The sequence below is a fragment of the Rattus norvegicus genome, chromosome 17 (genome assembly GCF_021556685.1).
Source record: "Rattus norvegicus strain SHRSP/BbbUtx chromosome 17, alternate assembly SHRSP_T2T, whole genome shotgun sequence".
Taxonomy (NCBI): domain Eukaryota; kingdom Metazoa; phylum Chordata; class Mammalia; order Rodentia; family Muridae; genus Rattus; species Rattus norvegicus.
Window position 1 is genome coordinate 51,699,834 of NC_141550.1, and position 17,697 is coordinate 51,717,530.

General features: G+C 42.1%; 1 protein-coding gene across 3 annotated transcripts in view; it reads right to left on the reverse strand.

The window, feature by feature from the left end:
• Positions 1-1,094: 1,094 nt before the first annotated feature.
• LOC148000176 (amphiphysin-like) overlaps positions 1,095-17,697 on the reverse strand; it is a 143,308-nt gene continuing 126,705 nt past the window's right edge. For 2 of the 3 annotated variants that reach the window (XM_087591859.1, XM_087591858.1), the window contains 4 exons: positions 17,091-17,285; positions 15,646-15,909; positions 12,993-13,094; positions 1,095-2,282 (listed from right to left, as the gene is read on the reverse strand). In XM_087591859.1, coding sequence (XP_087447985.1) covers positions 2,175-2,282; positions 12,993-13,094; positions 15,646-15,909; positions 17,091-17,285 — 669 coding nt within the window. In that variant the 3' untranslated portion in view covers positions 1,095-2,174. The remainder of the gene's footprint in view (positions 2,283-12,992; positions 13,095-15,645; positions 15,910-17,090; positions 17,286-17,697) is intronic. The other variant, XM_087591860.1, reaches the window with a different exon arrangement.

Sequence of the window (17,697 nt, forward strand, 5' to 3'; positions counted from 1 at the left end):
GATGAATTTAGTAGGTCACTGAAGTACATTTGTCTAGGAAGCTCAGGCCAAAATTCACTTGAGCCACATCCTGTCTGTCTTACCGATAGGTCCTGTGACAGCCACTATGAGGAGGATCCCAGTGGGATTTCAGAGTAACTTCTCCTGGAGATGTGGCAATTAGCTTTGCACAGTTTAGGTACACCTTATTATTAAAATCATTTGCGCGGCTGGGATGCAGATACATTGTCTAGCATTGGCAAGAGTCAGAGTTTAATACCAAACACTGCAAACAACAACAAAACCAAAGGCCCTGATTGGTTCCGTCACTTTTCAACAGTCCATATGCTTTCCTGTTGGGAATGAGGTTCTTTTTAAGGGTCACCTCGCTGCACTTTGCTTAGTTCCCTGGCATGCTGCTGGACAGTGGTATTTTATTTTCTTCCAGGAGACTATCATTCATAATGACTAAGCCTTCTTTTAAATTAGCCCTTGGGGAAACAGTGGTCAACAATAGAAATTTCCCTATTGCCACTTAAGAAACCTAAAACCCAGTGATTCGTCAGGAGAATTTGAAACACAAATAAGAAATGCATTCACATATAGTCTTGATCTGCATACACGGTATCACCGTACACAGAGCTATACTAGTAGACATTTCTCAAGATGAGGCATGCTTGTATGATACGTTCTCCTCTCACTACAATGGCTCTACAGATTGGCTTTTCTCTCCAGTCAGAGCTCCTTCTTTATGTACTTACAAACATAAAAATGCCAGAAAGAAAAGTGACTAAAAATGAAGCTGCCATGAGGCTGATTATGCATCATATGGTTGCCAGTGATTCATAGACTGAGTGTCCACAGCCAGCAATAGAAGGAGGTCTCCCCATAGCTGTTATTTGCGCTCTAGTAATTGCTGGTTCCCAGGAAGCACCAGTAACCAGCAATGACTGGGATGGAGGGGTGGGGAAGTGAGGCAGGGCCACGGAGCACAACCCAGAGGTGGAGCAAGCACACATCTGCACAAATAACAACTCAGGCATAAATTGCTCCAAAGTAACTTGTCCCACTGGAACAAGATTTCAAGAAGAAAATAACCACTCTTGAAAAAGTACTTGTAACTTGGAGATTACCAAAGATTTATTTGGAATGACACAGCACTGAGAACACAACTGTTACAGATGGTTTGTGGTACAGCATACATCACCTCGTTCATTTTAGAATGATCTGTGAAGATGAGTTGCATAAATAGAATGTGGAAGTATATAGGAGCTTTTGTAAATAGGTTCTTTAGCCCCCTCATCCAGCCAATCATATAAAGGCAGAAATGATGACTGCATAGTTGCTGGTCCATGGATTTACTGGACTGAGCAGCTGGGCAGCTATACAACCAGGCCCTGCTCTCTCCAAAGGGGCAGCAGCGTAGACACTGTATCTGTTATATCATCCTGAAAACTGCACACAACACACACAGACACTGTCAACTAACTGTTTTGGCAATGGGATGAGTGGTTTTGCCTCAAGGCAAAACTGCAGCTGTAATGTCCACGAATAAGAGCAATGCGTGTATCAATGACGAAGGCGAAGAGCTACAGTGGAAAGGGAAGGAATCAGCTATGTATATGTAGCCATCTGCATACACATAGGTCCAGCAGGCATGGGAACTAGCTTGTGCGACTGTGTGTCCGTATAGATGTATATAGAGGTGATTGGAAAAGACTGTTAAGAACGTTTGCAGCTGTTCAGTTTTAATCGCAGTAAACTTGAAAGGAAAAGAGAGCACGTGCTCACTCACATCGGGCAAGGGAGTAAGATAATGTCTTACTACAGGATAACTCATCACATCTGCAGGGCAATCACTCAACACCACACACTTGATACAAAGAAGTCAAAGTCTGGTCTGGAGAAAGCTACTTTAGATTTGGTGGGAGGGGAATCAAGTACCAGTGTCCATGGTTAGACAAAGCACAAACAGACCTCTACTGAACACAGGGAACAGAGTAAGGACTCTTTCCTTATTTTGTTTTTTTCCCCTCTTACAGCTTTTGCATACATGCTCTATTGATCGGTCTTCTCAAGCCTCATCTGGCACCTGTCTGTCAGTCATTAAGAGTGTAGTAGCAAAAGTGAACTCCTCTGAATTTCATGAAGGTTTAAAAACCCAGTCACATGACCCTTTTACAACATCTGCAGCCCTACTCCAGGCGTCGTGTGAAGTTCTCTGGAAAGAGGCCTTTGTATGTGGCCAGGTCTCTGTACTGAAGCCAGTCTGACTCCTTCACCCCCACCAACCAGCCTGCATCCTGCAAGACAAAAACAGTGTTTCAGAGTCAGGCAAATGTCAGAGTACACAGAGCTAAGAACTTACACAATAACCCATTCTGCTAGTACTGTGACCTCAGGATGCCACACTACTATAAAACACTGTAAATTTTGGTCATTTAAACATTATTTTTAAAGAGAAATAATTTGAGTCATGTATTATCATACATACTTAACTGAAGGTAAATTTTAACATTCTAATTTTCTATATGGCCTATTTAATTAGCATTATCTGAGTTATAAGTTGTTAAGGAAAAGAGATTTTACATGAAAATATGGTAAGCAAAGAATCCAACCATCTTGTGGTTCACAATGGACTAAGGAGTGAGAGAATGATTCTTGCTGGCAGGGAGGGTTAAACACCTTAAGTTGTTAAGTTAGAAAATAATGCTGACATGGCCACCAAATGTCTGGTGCTATTTTCTTATAGGAAAGCACTGCCCCAGAGCTCACACCACATATCCCCAATAAACACTAAGTAGAAGGCTCCCCACTACTGAATGCTGGACAAGTGTTGCTGACACTGCTGTTGCTGCTCTTGCTGATATCTGATGTTTCTCGTCCATGTGGATTACAGGGATGGTTGAGGCTGTGGGGTTCTTGCTGGAGACACATGTTCTTTCTAAATGAGCTTTGTTTTTTCATAGGTTCTGCCATTTAGCCATAGAAAGGCCAGAGAACTGGGTGACTCTGATGGCCACCTACAGAATGGGAGACTACTGCAATAACTGAGAATTACAAGCTGCTCTTTGCCCTCTGGAGGGGGTAACATGCACAGGCATGTACTACATGGAAAACAGTGAGAAATGACTATCTTTATTATGTTAACCAACGCAGGAAAGGCAGACACTTACAAAGAGGGATGGTCAGATTTAATCTGAACCAGTCCTCCATGAAACTCAAGTACATCTGAAAAAAAAGAGGTCTCAAAAATTAAAGAAAAGGCTGGATGTATCCCCTTTGATATCATCAGACACTATAAACTGATGATTCTTAAAAAGACAAGAAATATGAGCACTTAGACAGGCCAATTTTGGAGAGACAGAAAAAAAACCTCACAAAAATAGTCAAGGAAAAATCGCCCTAATAAACTGACTGATAATAGTCTGGCTGATGAGGAAAGGTGCCGTCCTTCAAATTACGATATCACCTATGTGAAGGACAGTTATATCTACATGAAGGACAGATAAGTAAACAATCCCCAAGCCTCTAGTGTGCACAGGAAAGGTCAGTTCCCCTCCCACAGGATTCTATTTAGAGTGAGTCACAATCTAATGAGACCAAATAGAGCGAGGCATTTTTAAATCATTTCAACGGAGAACAAAAGATAAGAAGCGATATCCACAAAGCCATAATGAAGATATATTCTAACACATTACTCTGAAATACAACTTTAACTGGAAAGTGGAGGATATTAGGCGATATAAATCTTTAGCTAAGGAAAATTAAATTTGAACTGCTTAAAATATGTGGTAGAGAAGAATTTCCAGTTTTGAATATGGTGGAACAGTTTGTACTGGATAAATGCCTCTGCCTAGAATAAGCACTCAGACAACCATGCGTGTGTATGTGCATAAATGAATCTATACATTGGCAACTGTTTGTGGTGAAATATGATTATAAAATATAGTCTATATAAAGTGAATGGATATAAATCAGGTGCAGAGCTAGCTGAAGGCACCAAGACAAAAAGCAAATAGAATATTTAACCCTTGAATGTAGGGAATCACTGTGGGTGAGAAGAGGCTAATACAGCTTTTCCCCAAGGATTGTCCTCACTCTTGTATGCTGCAGGAGCATAGAATTTGAAGACACAAGAGCAGCTATATACTAGTGGATAGGAAAGTTCTGGAAAGAGGAATCCCCCAAGTATACAGAGGCACTTTCCTTAAATCCTAGGCTGCACCTATAAATGATACTTCAAGAACTAGGGGAGAAACAATAGTAAAATATCTGAGAACAGCAAGAGAGTTCCAGCCCTGCCAGTAAAGGGGGAGTTTGGAGTTTATATCTGAGTGGGGCTGGAGAAGCGACTCAGCGGTTAAGAGTGGGAACACGAGTGAGCACCAGAGTTTGGCTCCAAGCATTTGAGTGGCTCTTAGAACCCACATCAGATGGCCCACGACCACCTGTAATTCAGGCCAGGACATTTGACACCCAGCTCACATCCCCACACAGCCACATATGCATACATGAAGCTTAAAAGAAAAATAAATATTAAAAATAATGCAAACCAAGTTAGGAGAATCGGCAAAACTACACTATAGGCTTTCTATAGACAACTCCCCTAAAAACACTTTATGGTTTAGAGGTAGAAATATCACCCTAGGAAAAAGAACTTATGAAAAGTCTGCAGACAAATATTCTAAGAAAATGCAGAACAAACAATCTTCCACAAATTTAGTGTAATAAGTTAGTAATTTAAGTGCCTGTTGGAACAAAGCTAAATAACCTTTAGATATAGAAAACAGACTCTAGCTCCCTACAGTGTAGTGTTCATTCACTGTATTCAGTATAAATAGAAATGTTACCAGACCCAAGGGCAATATTAGTAAACTATGTCCTATGGACAAAAGGCAATGGACAGGAATATGCCCTTAAGTCCTACATATGTCCAAATATTTGGAATCCATTAGAAATACTGAGTCAGCTAGAAGTACTGAATCCTTTAGTTAGAAATACTGAATCAGCCTCGGATCCTGGCCCGCAGCATCTCTCTGCTCCCAAACCCCGTGGGAGAGAGACCTCACCGCCTGGTCAGGTGGGCACTCCTGAGGCTGCAGAGCAGAAGAGACCACCAACACTGCACAACCCTGCCCACATCCCTGGCCCAAGAGGAAACTGTATAAGGCCTCTGGGTTCCCGTAGAGGAGGGCCCAAGAGCAGCAGGACCGCTGGGTCTGAGACACCACCAGAACCTGAAGTGATCTACCGGATAAACAGTTCTCTGCACCCAAATCCCGTGGGAGGGAGAGCTAAACCTTCAGAGAGGCAGGCACGCTTGGGAAACCAGAAGAGACTGCACTCTGCACACATCTCTGATGCCACAGGAAAACACCAAACGCCATCTGGAACCCTGGTGCACGGAAGCTCCCAGAAAGGGCGGCGCAGATCTTCCTGGTTGCTGCCACCGTAGAGAGCTCATAAGCAACACGCCACCAGCAAACTTGAGCCTCGGGTCCACAGGTAAGACCAACTTTTCTGCTGCAAGAAAGCTGCCTGGTGAACTGCAGACACAGGCCCACAGGAACAGCTGAAGACCTGTAGATAGGAAAAACTACACACCCAAAAGCAGAACACTCTGTCCCCATAACTGGCTGAAAGAAAACAGGAAAACAGGTCTACAGCACTCCTGACACACAGGCTTACAGGAAAGTCTAGCCACTGTCAGAAATAGCAGAACAAAGTAACACTAGAGATAATCTGATGGCGAGAGGCAAGCGCAGGAACCCAAGCAACAGAAACCAAGACTACATGGCATCATCGGAGCCCAATTCTCCCAACAAAACAAACACGGAATATCCAAATACACCAGAAAAGCAAGACCTAGATTTAAAATCATATTTGATCATGATGCTGGAGGACTTCAAGAAAGACGTAAAAAACTCCCTTAGAGAAACACAGGAAAACATTAATAAACAAGTAGAAGCCTACAGAGAGGAATCGCAAAAATCCCTGAAAGAATTCCAGGAAAACATAAATAAACAAGTAGAAGCACATAGAGAGGAGTCACAAAAATCCCTGAAAGAATTCCAGGAAAACACAATCAAACAGTTGAAGGAATTAAAAATGGAAATAGAAGCAATCAAGAAAGAACACATGGAAACAACCCTGGATATAGAAAACTGAAAGAAGAGACAAGGAGCTGTAGATACGAGCTTCACCAACCGAATATACGAGATGGAAGAGAGAATCTCAGGAGCAGAAGATTCCATAGAAATCATCGACTCAACTGTCAAAGAAAATGTAAAGTGGAAAAAGCTACCGGTCCAAAACATACAGGAAATCCAGGACTCAATGAGAAGATCAAACCTAAGGATAATAGGTATAGAAGAGAGTGAAGACTCCCAGCTCAAAGGACCAGTAAATATCTTCAACAAAATCATAGAAGAAAACTTCCCTAACCTAAAAAAAGAGATACCCATAGGCATACAAGAAGCCTACAGAACTCCAAATAGATTGGACCAGAAAAGAAACACCTCCCGTCACATAATTGTCAAAACACCAAACGCACAAAATAAAGAAAGAATATTAAAAGCAGTAAGGGAAAAAGGTCAAGTAACATATAAAGGAAGACCTATCAGAATCACACCAGACTTTTCGCCAGAAACTATGAAGGCCAGAAGATCCTGGACAGATGTCATACAGACCCTAAGAGAACACAAATGCCAGCCCAGGTTACTGTATCCAGCAAAACTCTCAATTAACAAAGATGGAGAAACCAAGATATTCCACGACAAAACCAAATTTACACAATATCTTTCTACAAATGCAGCACTACAAAGGATAATAAATGGTAAAGCACAACATAAGGAGGCAAGCTATACCCTAGAAGAAGCAAGAAACTAATCGTCTTGGCAACAAAACAAAGAGAAGAAAAGCACACAAACATAACCTCATATCCAAATATGAATATAACAGGAAGCAATAATCACTATTCCTTAATATCTCTCAACATCAATGGCCTCAACTCCCCAATAAAAAGACATAGATTAACAAACTGGATACACAACGAGGACCCTGCATTCTGCTGCCTACAGGCAACACACCTCAGAGACAAAGACAGACACTACTTCAGAGTGAAAGGCTGGAAAACAACTTTCCAAGCAAATGGTCTGAAGAAGCAAGCTGGAGTAGCCATTCTAATATCAAATAAAATCAATTTTCAACTAAAATTCATCAAAAAAGATAAAGAAGGAAACTTCATATTCATCAAAGGAAAAATCCACCAAGATGAACTCTCAATCCTAAATATCTATGCCTCAAATACAAGGGCACCTACATACGTAAAAGAAACCTTACTAAAGCTCAAAACACACATTGCACCTCACACAATAATAGTAGGAGACTTCAACACCCCACTCTCATCAATGGACAGATCATGGAAACAGAAATTAAACAGAGACGTAGCCAGACTAAGAGAAGTCATGAGCCAAATGGACTTAACAGATATTTAAAAAACATTCTATCCAAAAACAAAAGGATATACCTTCTTCTCAGCTCCTCATGGTACTTTCTCCAAAACTGACCATATGATTGTCAAAAAAAGGGCCTCAACAGGTACCAAAAGATAGAAATAATCCCATGCATGCTATTGGACCACCACGGCCTAAAACTCGTCTTCAATAACAATAAGGGAAGAATGCCCACATATATGTGGAAATTGAACAATGCTATACTCAATGATAACCTGGTCAAGGAAGAAATAAAGAAATTAAAGACTTTTTAGAATTTAATGAAAATGAAGGTACAACATACCAAAACTTATGGGACACAATGAAAGCTGTGCTAAGAGGAAAACTCATACCTCTGAGTGCCTGCAAAAAGAAATAGGAAAGAGCTTATGTCAGCAGCTTGACAGCACACCTAACAGCTCTAGAACAAAAAGAAGCAAATACACCCAGGAGGAGTAGAAGGCAGGAAATAATCAAACTCAGAGCTGAAATCAACCAAGTAGAAACAAAAAGGCCCATAGAAAGAATCAACAGAACCAAAAGTTGGTTCTTTGAGAAAATCTACAAGATAGATAAACACTTAGCCAGAGTAACGAGAGGACCCAAAGAGTGTGTCCAAATTAACAAAATCAGAAATGAAAAGGGAGACATAACTACAGATTCAGAGGAAAATCAAAAAAAATCATCAGATCTTACTATAAAAGCCTATATTCAACAAACCTTGAAAATCTGCAGGAAATGGACAATTTCCTAGACAGATTCCAGGTAACGAAGTTAAATCAGGAACAGATAAACCAGTTAAACAACCCCATAACTCCTAAGGAAATAGAAGCAGTCATTAAAGGTCTCCCAAACAAAAAGAGCCCAGGTCCAGACGGGTTTAGTGCAGAATTCTATCAGATCTTCATAGAAGACCTTGTACCAATATTATCCAAACTATTCCACAAAATTGAAACAGATGGAGAATTGCCGAACTCCTTCTATGAAGCCACAATTACTTTTATACCTAAACCACACAAAGACCCAACAAAGAAAGAGAACTTCAGACCAATTTCCCTTATGAATATCGATGCAAAAATACTCAATAAAATTCTGGCAAACCGAATCCAAGAGCACATCAAAACAAATATCCACCATGATCAAGTAGGCTTCATCCCAGGCATGCAGGGATGGTTGAATATACGGAAAACCATCAACGTGATCCATTATATAAACAAACTGAAAGAACAAAACCACATGATCATTTCATTAGATGCTGAGAAAGCATTTGACAAAATTCAACACCCCTTCATGATAAAAGTCTTGGAAAGAATAGGAATTCAAGGCCCATACCTAAACATAGTAAAAGCCATATACAGCAAACCACCTGCTAACATTAAACTAAATGGAGAGAAACTTGAAGCAATCCCACTAAAATCAGGGACTAGACAAGGCTGCCCACTCTCTCCCTACTTATTCAATATAGTTCTTGAAGTTCAAGCCAGAGCAATCAGACAACAAAAGGAGGTCAAGGGGATACAGATCGGAAAAGAAGAAGTCAAAATATCACTATTTGCAGATGATATGATAGTATATTTAAGTGATCCCAAAAGACCCACCAGAGAACTACTAAAGCAGATAAACAACTTCAGGAAACTGACTGGGTATAAAATTAACTCAAATAAATCAGTAGCCTTCCTCTACACAAAAGAGAAACAAGCCGAGAAAGAAATTAGGGAAACGACATCCTTCATACTAGATCCAAATAATATAAAGTACCTCGGTGTGACTTTAACCAAGCAAGTAAAAGATCTGTTCAATAAGAACTTCAAGACTCTGAAGAAAGAAATTGAAGAAGACCTCAGAAGATGGAAAGATCTCCCATGCTCATGGATTGGCAGGATTAATAAAGTAAAAATGGCCATTTTACCAAAAGTGATCTACAGATTCAATGCAATCCCCATCAAAATACCAATTCAAAACCAGAGCTTCCAGGGACTAAGCCACTACCCAAAGACTATACATGGACTGACCCTGGACTCTGACCTCATAGGTAGCAATGAATATCCTAGTAAGAGCACCAGTGGAAGGGGAAGCCCTGGGTCCTGCTAAGACTGAACCCCCAGTGAACTAGTCTATGGGGGGAGGGCGGCAATGGGGGGAGGGTTGGGAGGGGAACACCCATAAGGAAGGGGAGGGGGGAGGGGGATGTTTACCCGGAAACCGGGAAAGGGAATAACACCCGAAATGTATATAAGAAATACTCAAGTAAATAAAAAAAAAATAAAATAAAATAAAATTCAAAAAAAAAAATACCAATTCAATTCTTCAAAGAGTTAGACAGAACAATTTGCAAATTCATCTGGAATAACAAAAAACCCAGGATAGCTAAAACTATCCTCAACAGTAAAAGGACTTCAGGGGGAATCACTATCCCTGAACTCAAGCAGTATTACAGAGCAATAGTGATAAAAACTGCATGGTATTGGTACATAGACAGACAGATAGACAATGGAACAGAATTGAAGACCCAGAATTGAACCCACACACCTATGGGCACTTGATTTTTGACAAAGGAGCCAAAACCATCCAATGGAAAAAAGATAGCATTTTCAGCAAATGGTGCTGGTTCAACTGGAGGTCAACATGTAGAAGAATGCAGATCGATCCATGCTTATCACCCTGTACAAAGCTTAAGGCCAAGTGGATCAAGGACCTCCACATCAAACCAGATACACTCAAACTAATAGAAGAAAAACTAGGGAAGCATCTGGAACACATGGGCACTGAAAAAAATTTCCTGAATGAAACACCAATGGCTTATGCTCTAAGATCAAGAATCGACAAATGGGATCTCATAAAACTGCAAAGCTTCTGTAAGGCAAAGGACACTGTGGTTAGGACAAAACGGCAACCAACAGATTGGGAAAAGATCTTTACCAATCCTACAAAAGATAGAGGCCTTATATCCAAAATATACAAAGAACTCAAGAAGTTTGACCGCAGGGAGACAAATAACCCTATTAAAAATGGGGTTCAGAGCTAAACAAAGAATTCACAGCTGAGGAATGCCGAATGGCTGAGAAAAACCTAAAGAAATATTCAACATCTTTAGTCATAAGGGAAATGCAAATCAAAACAACCCTGAGATTTCACCTCACACCAGTGAGAATGGCTAAGATCAAAAACTCAGGGGACAGCAGATGCTGGCGAGGATGCAGAGAAAGAGGAACACTCCTCCATTGTTGGTGGGATTGCAGACTGGTACAACCATTCTGGAAATCAGTCTGGAGGTTCCTCAGAAAATTGGACATTGAACTGCCTGAGGATCCAGCTATACCTCTCTTGGGCATATACCCACAAGATGCCCCAACATATAAAAAAGACACGTGCTCCACTATGTTCATCGCAGCCTTATTTATAATAGCCAGAAGCTGGAAAGAACCCAGATGCCCTTCATTAGAGGAATGGATACAGAAAATGTGGTACATCTACACAATGGAATATTACTCAGCTATCAAAAACAACGTCTTTATGAAATTCATAGGCAAATGGTTGGAACTGGAAAATATCATCCTGAGTGAGCTAACCCAATCACAGAAAGACATACATGGTATGCACTCACTGATAAGTGGCTATTAGCCCCAATGCTTGAATTACCCTAGATGCCTAGAACACATGAAACTCAAGACGGATGATCAAAATGTGAATGCTTCACTCCTTCTTTAAAAGGGGACCAAGAATACCCTTGGCAGGGAATAGAGAGGCAAAGATTAAAACAGACACAGAAGGAACACCCATTCAGAGCCTGCCCCACATTTGGCCCATACATATACAGCCATCCAATTAGACAAGATGGATGAAGCAAAGCAGTGCAGGCCGACAGGAGCCAGATGTGGATCGCTCCTGAGAGACACAGCCAGAATACAGCAAACACAGAGGCGAATGCCAGCAGCAAACCAATGAACTGAGAATAGGACCCCCTTTGAAGGAAACAGCGAAAGAACTCGAAGAGCTTGAAGGAGCTCAAGACCCCTTATGAACAACAATGCCAAGCAACCAGAGCTTCCAGGGACTAAGCCACTACCTAAAGAGTATACATGGACTGACCCTGGACTCTGACCTCATAGGTAGCAATGAATATCCTAGTAAGAGCACCAGTGGAAGGGGAAGCCCTGGATCCTGCTAAGACTGAACCCCCAGTGAACTAGACTGGTGGGGGGAGGGCGGCAATGGGGGGAGGATGGGGAGGGGAACACCGATAACAAAGGGGAGGGGGGAGAGGGATGTTTGCCCGGAAACGGGGAAAGGGAATATCACTCGAAATATTTATAAGAAATACTCAAGTTAATAAAAAAAAAAAGAAATACTGAATCAGTTATTATAAGTTTGTTCAAGTATCTAAGTTGAAAGACAGTGATTATGAGACAGTAGAGGGGAAATTTTAGCAAGGAAATGGATACTAAATAGAAGGATAACAGAGGAGTGGCAGAAAGAATGTGCAGTGTGCTGGGATGGCTCCTGCATAAACTTAAAAAACACAGAGCAACAGAGGAATTCTAATAAATTCCCCATCCAGACTATCACGGTGAAATATATATCAATTTAAAAAGTCAGGCTGTCAGGCATTAACTTTGAACATAATAGAATTAGAAATTCAGAAACAGAGAAGAAAAAGAAGGAGGAAGAAAAGAATTAAAGAGTGAGTAGTTGATAGTTTTCCATACACTGAAAAATACAATGTTGTGAGTCAATGAAGCAAAATGAATCCCAAGTAGGAAGGAAATCACACACACACACACACACACACACACACACACACACACATACACACACCATATCACTGTTAAACTCATCTATTACATTGAAGGACCCTAGTACTTACTGAAGTGTAAGAGCTATTAAGAGCCTGGTAGAAAGTAGGTAGGTTATGGAGTTCCTATGAAGGACTCTAAAGGCTTTCACCAGCTTTACACCTCAGGTCAAGATTAGGCTAAATACCAGCTTCCTGCCTCAGGTCAAGGCTAGGCCAAGTTCCATTCTCCACTCGCAGTTCTTGGGAGGAACAGGGACATTCTCGAAAAACCACAGAATGTACTGACTAATAGTCACCTGACCCTCTGGTCCCAGATAGAGTTTGAATGCATGTCATATGCTTGCTAGCCAATAGATCCAAAGGTCAATATGTTTAGCCAATAAGTTTAAACTATAACCTTGTTGATGTAACCTGTACCCCTAAAAAGTATAAAAACTGTTTGTTATAGTCATTTGGGGTCACTTTCCAGGCGTTGCCATGAGGGGCTGATTGAAGGTCGACCCTGACGCACCAGAAAATACACCTCTTTCATTTGCTCGTTTGCATCGAACTCTATTCTCGTGTCTCACTTTGGGGCCGGGGAGTCTTCCAGGAGTTAAGACTCACTTTGAGCCTTATGGTAGCAGCATGTTAGAAAACAGAAATGCTACAGGAAGTCCCTTGTCCAGCTGACCCTCGAAATGTTCAATATGGCTGGACACACCTTCCAGTCTTTACATTACCTGGTCGGCTTCTGAGTCTGAGGGCACCACGAGCACCACATCACCCCTTTGTAGGGTAAGTTCATCAGAGTTCGCTGCCTCGAAGTCATGCAGAGTTTCCACCTGCAACATATTTAAAAGGAATCAGTTACTTTTAGAAAGAGACTGAGTGTGCTGACTCTGCCTGTAACCCCGGCACCCAGGAGTCTGGCAGGACACTACTCATGACTTCAAGCCAGCTTGGGCTCACTATTAAGTCCAGACAAGCAAGGGCTGCAGGCTACACAGTGAGACCCTGCTTCAAAATAAAGAGAGGAAAGGAAGGAAGGAAGGAAGGAAGGGAGGGAGGGAGGGAGGGAGGGAGGGAGGGAGGGAGGGAGGGAGGAAGGAAGGAAGGAAGGAAGGAAGGAAGGGAGGGGGAACATCATAGCTCCCAATAAGATCACGCAGACACTGCTAGAAGCTTTCTCCTAGTATATAAAGGATGAAGATATGTATTGGAATGCTGCCATGCATGGGGTGTGGTTTGCTGCGGACGTTCTTTGTGGCTTCGGGTAGTAAGAGGCATGGAAAACAGCAAGACAAGGGCTGTAGTGGTGGGTCACTGGGGTAATGCCTTCAAAAGAATTAATGGGTTTCTCATAGGACCATGGTTTATTCTCCAAAAAGAAAATGAGAGAGTGAGATTTGAGATTTTCCTTACTCTGGCTTTCTGTGTCATGTGACCATTTCTTCTCACAAGATAGCATCTGCATGCAGCCAGAGCAGAGCCAGGGGCAGTGCTCTTTGAACTTCCCACTGTAGGCTAAATGGATTATTTGTCTTTCTAAAGACCTAGAATCCAGCATTTTCACATCATAATATAAATTTAATATCATAAAATAGGCAAACATAAATCTCAAGGGGAGGAAAACACCCTTGCTTCTTACTGACCTATACAAGGCCATTTGTATCTATATTTATTAATTCAGTGCAATATACAGTAGCTGAACTTTAGGCTGTTAGTTTTCATTAGCTATTTATTGCTACTGATGACTGTTTAAGTTGAACTAAACATGCTAGGCTAAAAAGCTGTTTTAAATAATGAAAAACAAGACAAACCACCATTTGCATGTTATATAAGAATTAATATTTAATTAAACAAATGGCTTTTTAAAAATACATTTTCATCCTTTTCTATTAACACATTATACCATAGCAGCCTGCTTTTCCTTTGCATTATTTTTTTTTCAGATTTATATTATGGGAAAAGCATAAAGGCTAACATACAATACCACATCCCTCAGCTTGAGGGACTCTCTACTCCTGGCCAGTTTTATTTCTCCTATGTTGATTCCTTAAAAACACCTGCACATTCAAGATGAAGCAGTCAACATTTAAAATATGCATTTTCTGTGTACAATAAAAACTATCAGAGCTATAACTGACTGTTATTCAAAAATTAATTCATGCATGAGAGTAGAAGGCCAGGGAAGGGTTGAGAAGGGCACTGTGGGTCACACTGCAGTGATTGGAAAGCTAAGCATGGGTCCGTCATGTCTCAGCCTTGCCTAGCACAATTTCCTGATTTTACATGCACTGCTTAAACAACTAACCAGGTTTTTAACCCCAACATTAACCCATATGTTTAGTTATTTTGCCCACATTAATCACTATCACCCTCCAGTACAAAGTGGCAATTTCCCTCTAAAGGAGGGACAGAGAATGGATCAATCCCATTCTTATGAACAGATTATTTATACGTACCTATACTTAACCTACACGCGCGCACACACACACACACACACACACACACACACACACACACACACACACACACACTTTAAAATAAAAATGGGTATCCAGGCAAGGTGGTCTGTGCCCATCACCCAGATGTCTGGGAGACTAGAGCAGAAGCTCACAAGGTAAAGACCTGCCTATCAAACTTAGCAAGGCCCTATCTCTAAATTAAAAAGGACAAAAGTTTGTAGAAAAGTGGCAGGATGCTAGCTTAGCATGCACAAAGCTCTGAGTTTGCACTCAGGACAGCAAAAGAAAGAACCAACCAAGCCAAAACAAGGGCTGTTTTGAAATACACTATCAAATTATACAATGCTTACAATTTCTAGTCAGATTCTTCTGGGGACCTTATCTGCCACAACCCTGGGCTGTAAATGGCTTTTCTGGGCAACTATTGTTGTTGTTGGGCAATTGTTGTTGTTTTGTTGACCAGTAAGTAGGCTTTATTTAGTTCCTGGCCAGAACTTTTTTCTTCCCAGGAATGGAGGCTTGTTTCTTTCTTCCTTTTCACAGTGTCTTTAGACACTTGATTTTGGACTTGTTGTTGGTCCCTCACTCTGCATTTGGACTGCATGACTCTGTTTCCTGTCTGTTTGACAATTCCTAATGAAACATAAAGTATGCTTGACTTGAAAGGCCTGGTCTGAGCCAGGCTACACAGACTCAGCTCTGCAGGAGGCATGGGAAGGTATTACTGTACATCTTGCTTGCCCAAAGCATGGACTTGGGGGCATTTTCCTGGGAGATGTCAGGGTAAAGAAAAAGCAGATGTGAGAAACAAGAGACAAAACGATGACAACGGTGACAATGACAACAGAACCCACACACTGGAAAACCAGAAAGTGATGCAAAGAAAACTAAAACAACAATGACTCTGAAGTGACAATACAAAGACCTTGTAGAGAAAGCCAGGAGGCAGTTCCTGAGCGGCATCCCCTGCAGACAGCGAAGCATCCACAGCACCTGCTGGTGCAGGCGTAGCAGCCTGAGAATCCAGAGGCGTGGGCTCTGTAGCCAGTTCCTGCTTCTCACCGGCTGGGCCCTGGGGAGCCACGTCCTCAGTGGCCTCCCTTGTTTCAGTACCCGTAGTGGTTTCTTGGTGTTCTTCTCCTTCATGGTTGGAGGCTGGCTCTATGACAACAGAAGGGATGACCTTTTCCTGGTGGTTAGAGAAGTGGACAGTGTCACGACCTGGGAAAGGATAGGTGTGTTTGTTTGTTCTTAGGGCAGTCTCTTCTCCCCGCCACCCACACTTTCTTTATCCTACTAACCCGCAGTTCCAAGCCCACTAAGTTTGCAGACTGTGGACCTAGCCCTGACTTTTTCACTGTCTCTCTTGAGTACTAAACACTTAATGAGAATCCTATCTCGATCCTTGAGCAGTCCCACTCCTGGAAAATGGAGGATTCTATGAGCAATTCCACAGTGGTGGGAGGATGAAAAGGGAGAGGGTCTGCCCAGAGTGGGTAGGAAGCTATCCTGAAAAGAAAACACAAGGGAGGACTTCCTGTTGCTGTCACACTCTGCAATGGCTGTTCATTATCCTTGGGGCCTGGCATGTGATCTTTTTGATTGCTGCAGGAGAAACCAGAACCAGTTCTAACTTCCTGTGTGGGCTCATCTGACTGTTTCCTTGAAAACTGGGATTAGCATCGATGAGAGAAGCCCTCTAGGGAATCTGCGATGCTCTAATAATGATCAACATGAAATAGTGACAATAGTAACTCAGAGTCACTACTTACATCAAGTTCCCAGCAAGGGCTGGCCCTGGGCTAAGCCTTTGGGGGACAATTATAACTCAAATAGCTCTATCATTTTTATCGCAATCTTCCTTCCTCTCTCTATTGTGGATTTTCTCATTGTGGTGATCTGAATAAAAATGGCTCCGTAGACTCATAAAGAGTGTCTTTATGTGGCCTTGGAGCAAGTGTGTCACTGTGGGGTGTGTGTCACTCAGAGGTTTCAGAAGCAGGCATAGTGGTGCACTGTCTCTTCCTGCTGCTTGTGGACCCAGAAGTAGAAGTCTCAGCTCCTCCTCCAGCACCATGCCTGTTGCATGGAACCATGCTTCCCACCATAGTGTAATGAACTAAACCTCAGAACTAGAAGCCAATTGAATGCTTTCCTTTGTAAGAGTAGCTGTGGCCATGATATCTTTTCACAGCAATAGAAACCCAAAGACACTCCTTATCTGTGCTTCATTTCCTCTATCGTGATTGAAACTTCTTCCTCCTTTTCTGTGCTTTGGCCACAGGTATAGGAAGTCTATTCCACACCAAGCCAGCAGAAAAGACCCCACTAAATAGCCCTCTTATTAGAAGTCTCTCAAGGAACCCTTACCTGAGGAGCACCAGCTTCAAGCTCTGCTGCTTGAGGGCTCTCACTGCTTGCAAGCTCAGTGCTTTCCACATCGATTTTGGCTCCCTCAGGACTTTCGCCTTCTCCAGCAGGTAGGGCTGCCTTCTCTGCCTCTGCTTCCTCCCCTGTGGACCCCTCAGTTCCCACAGTCTCACCAGCATCAGTTCCAGGAGGGATCTGTAAGGTGGAGAGGGAAAATCACTATGCCCGTGTCTCCTGAGCCTCTACAAGGCCTCAGGCCCACTCCACTATTCTTCCCCAACTGCTAAAGCCCCCAGCACTGAGCTGCTTTGTCAGAAATAAAATCCCAGAAGTCAGGGGCAACAGAAACTGCTTGGAGCTCACTCTTCCTCAGAGCATCCTCAGAGCAGAATGATATGGATTCTGCATCCCTTAGCTTTCCCTTCAGCCAGGTATGGTGGATGGCATTGGAACAGGTGACATATACCATTCTTTAGAGGATTTTGCTAACTGGTGGGTGGATCTTTCTCAAGAGGCTATCTTTTGTTGTTGTTGCTGTTGCATGAAAGCAGACAACAGTGGATTGAGCATTAGGGAGCACCTCTTAAAACACCAAAGAGAACTGGGT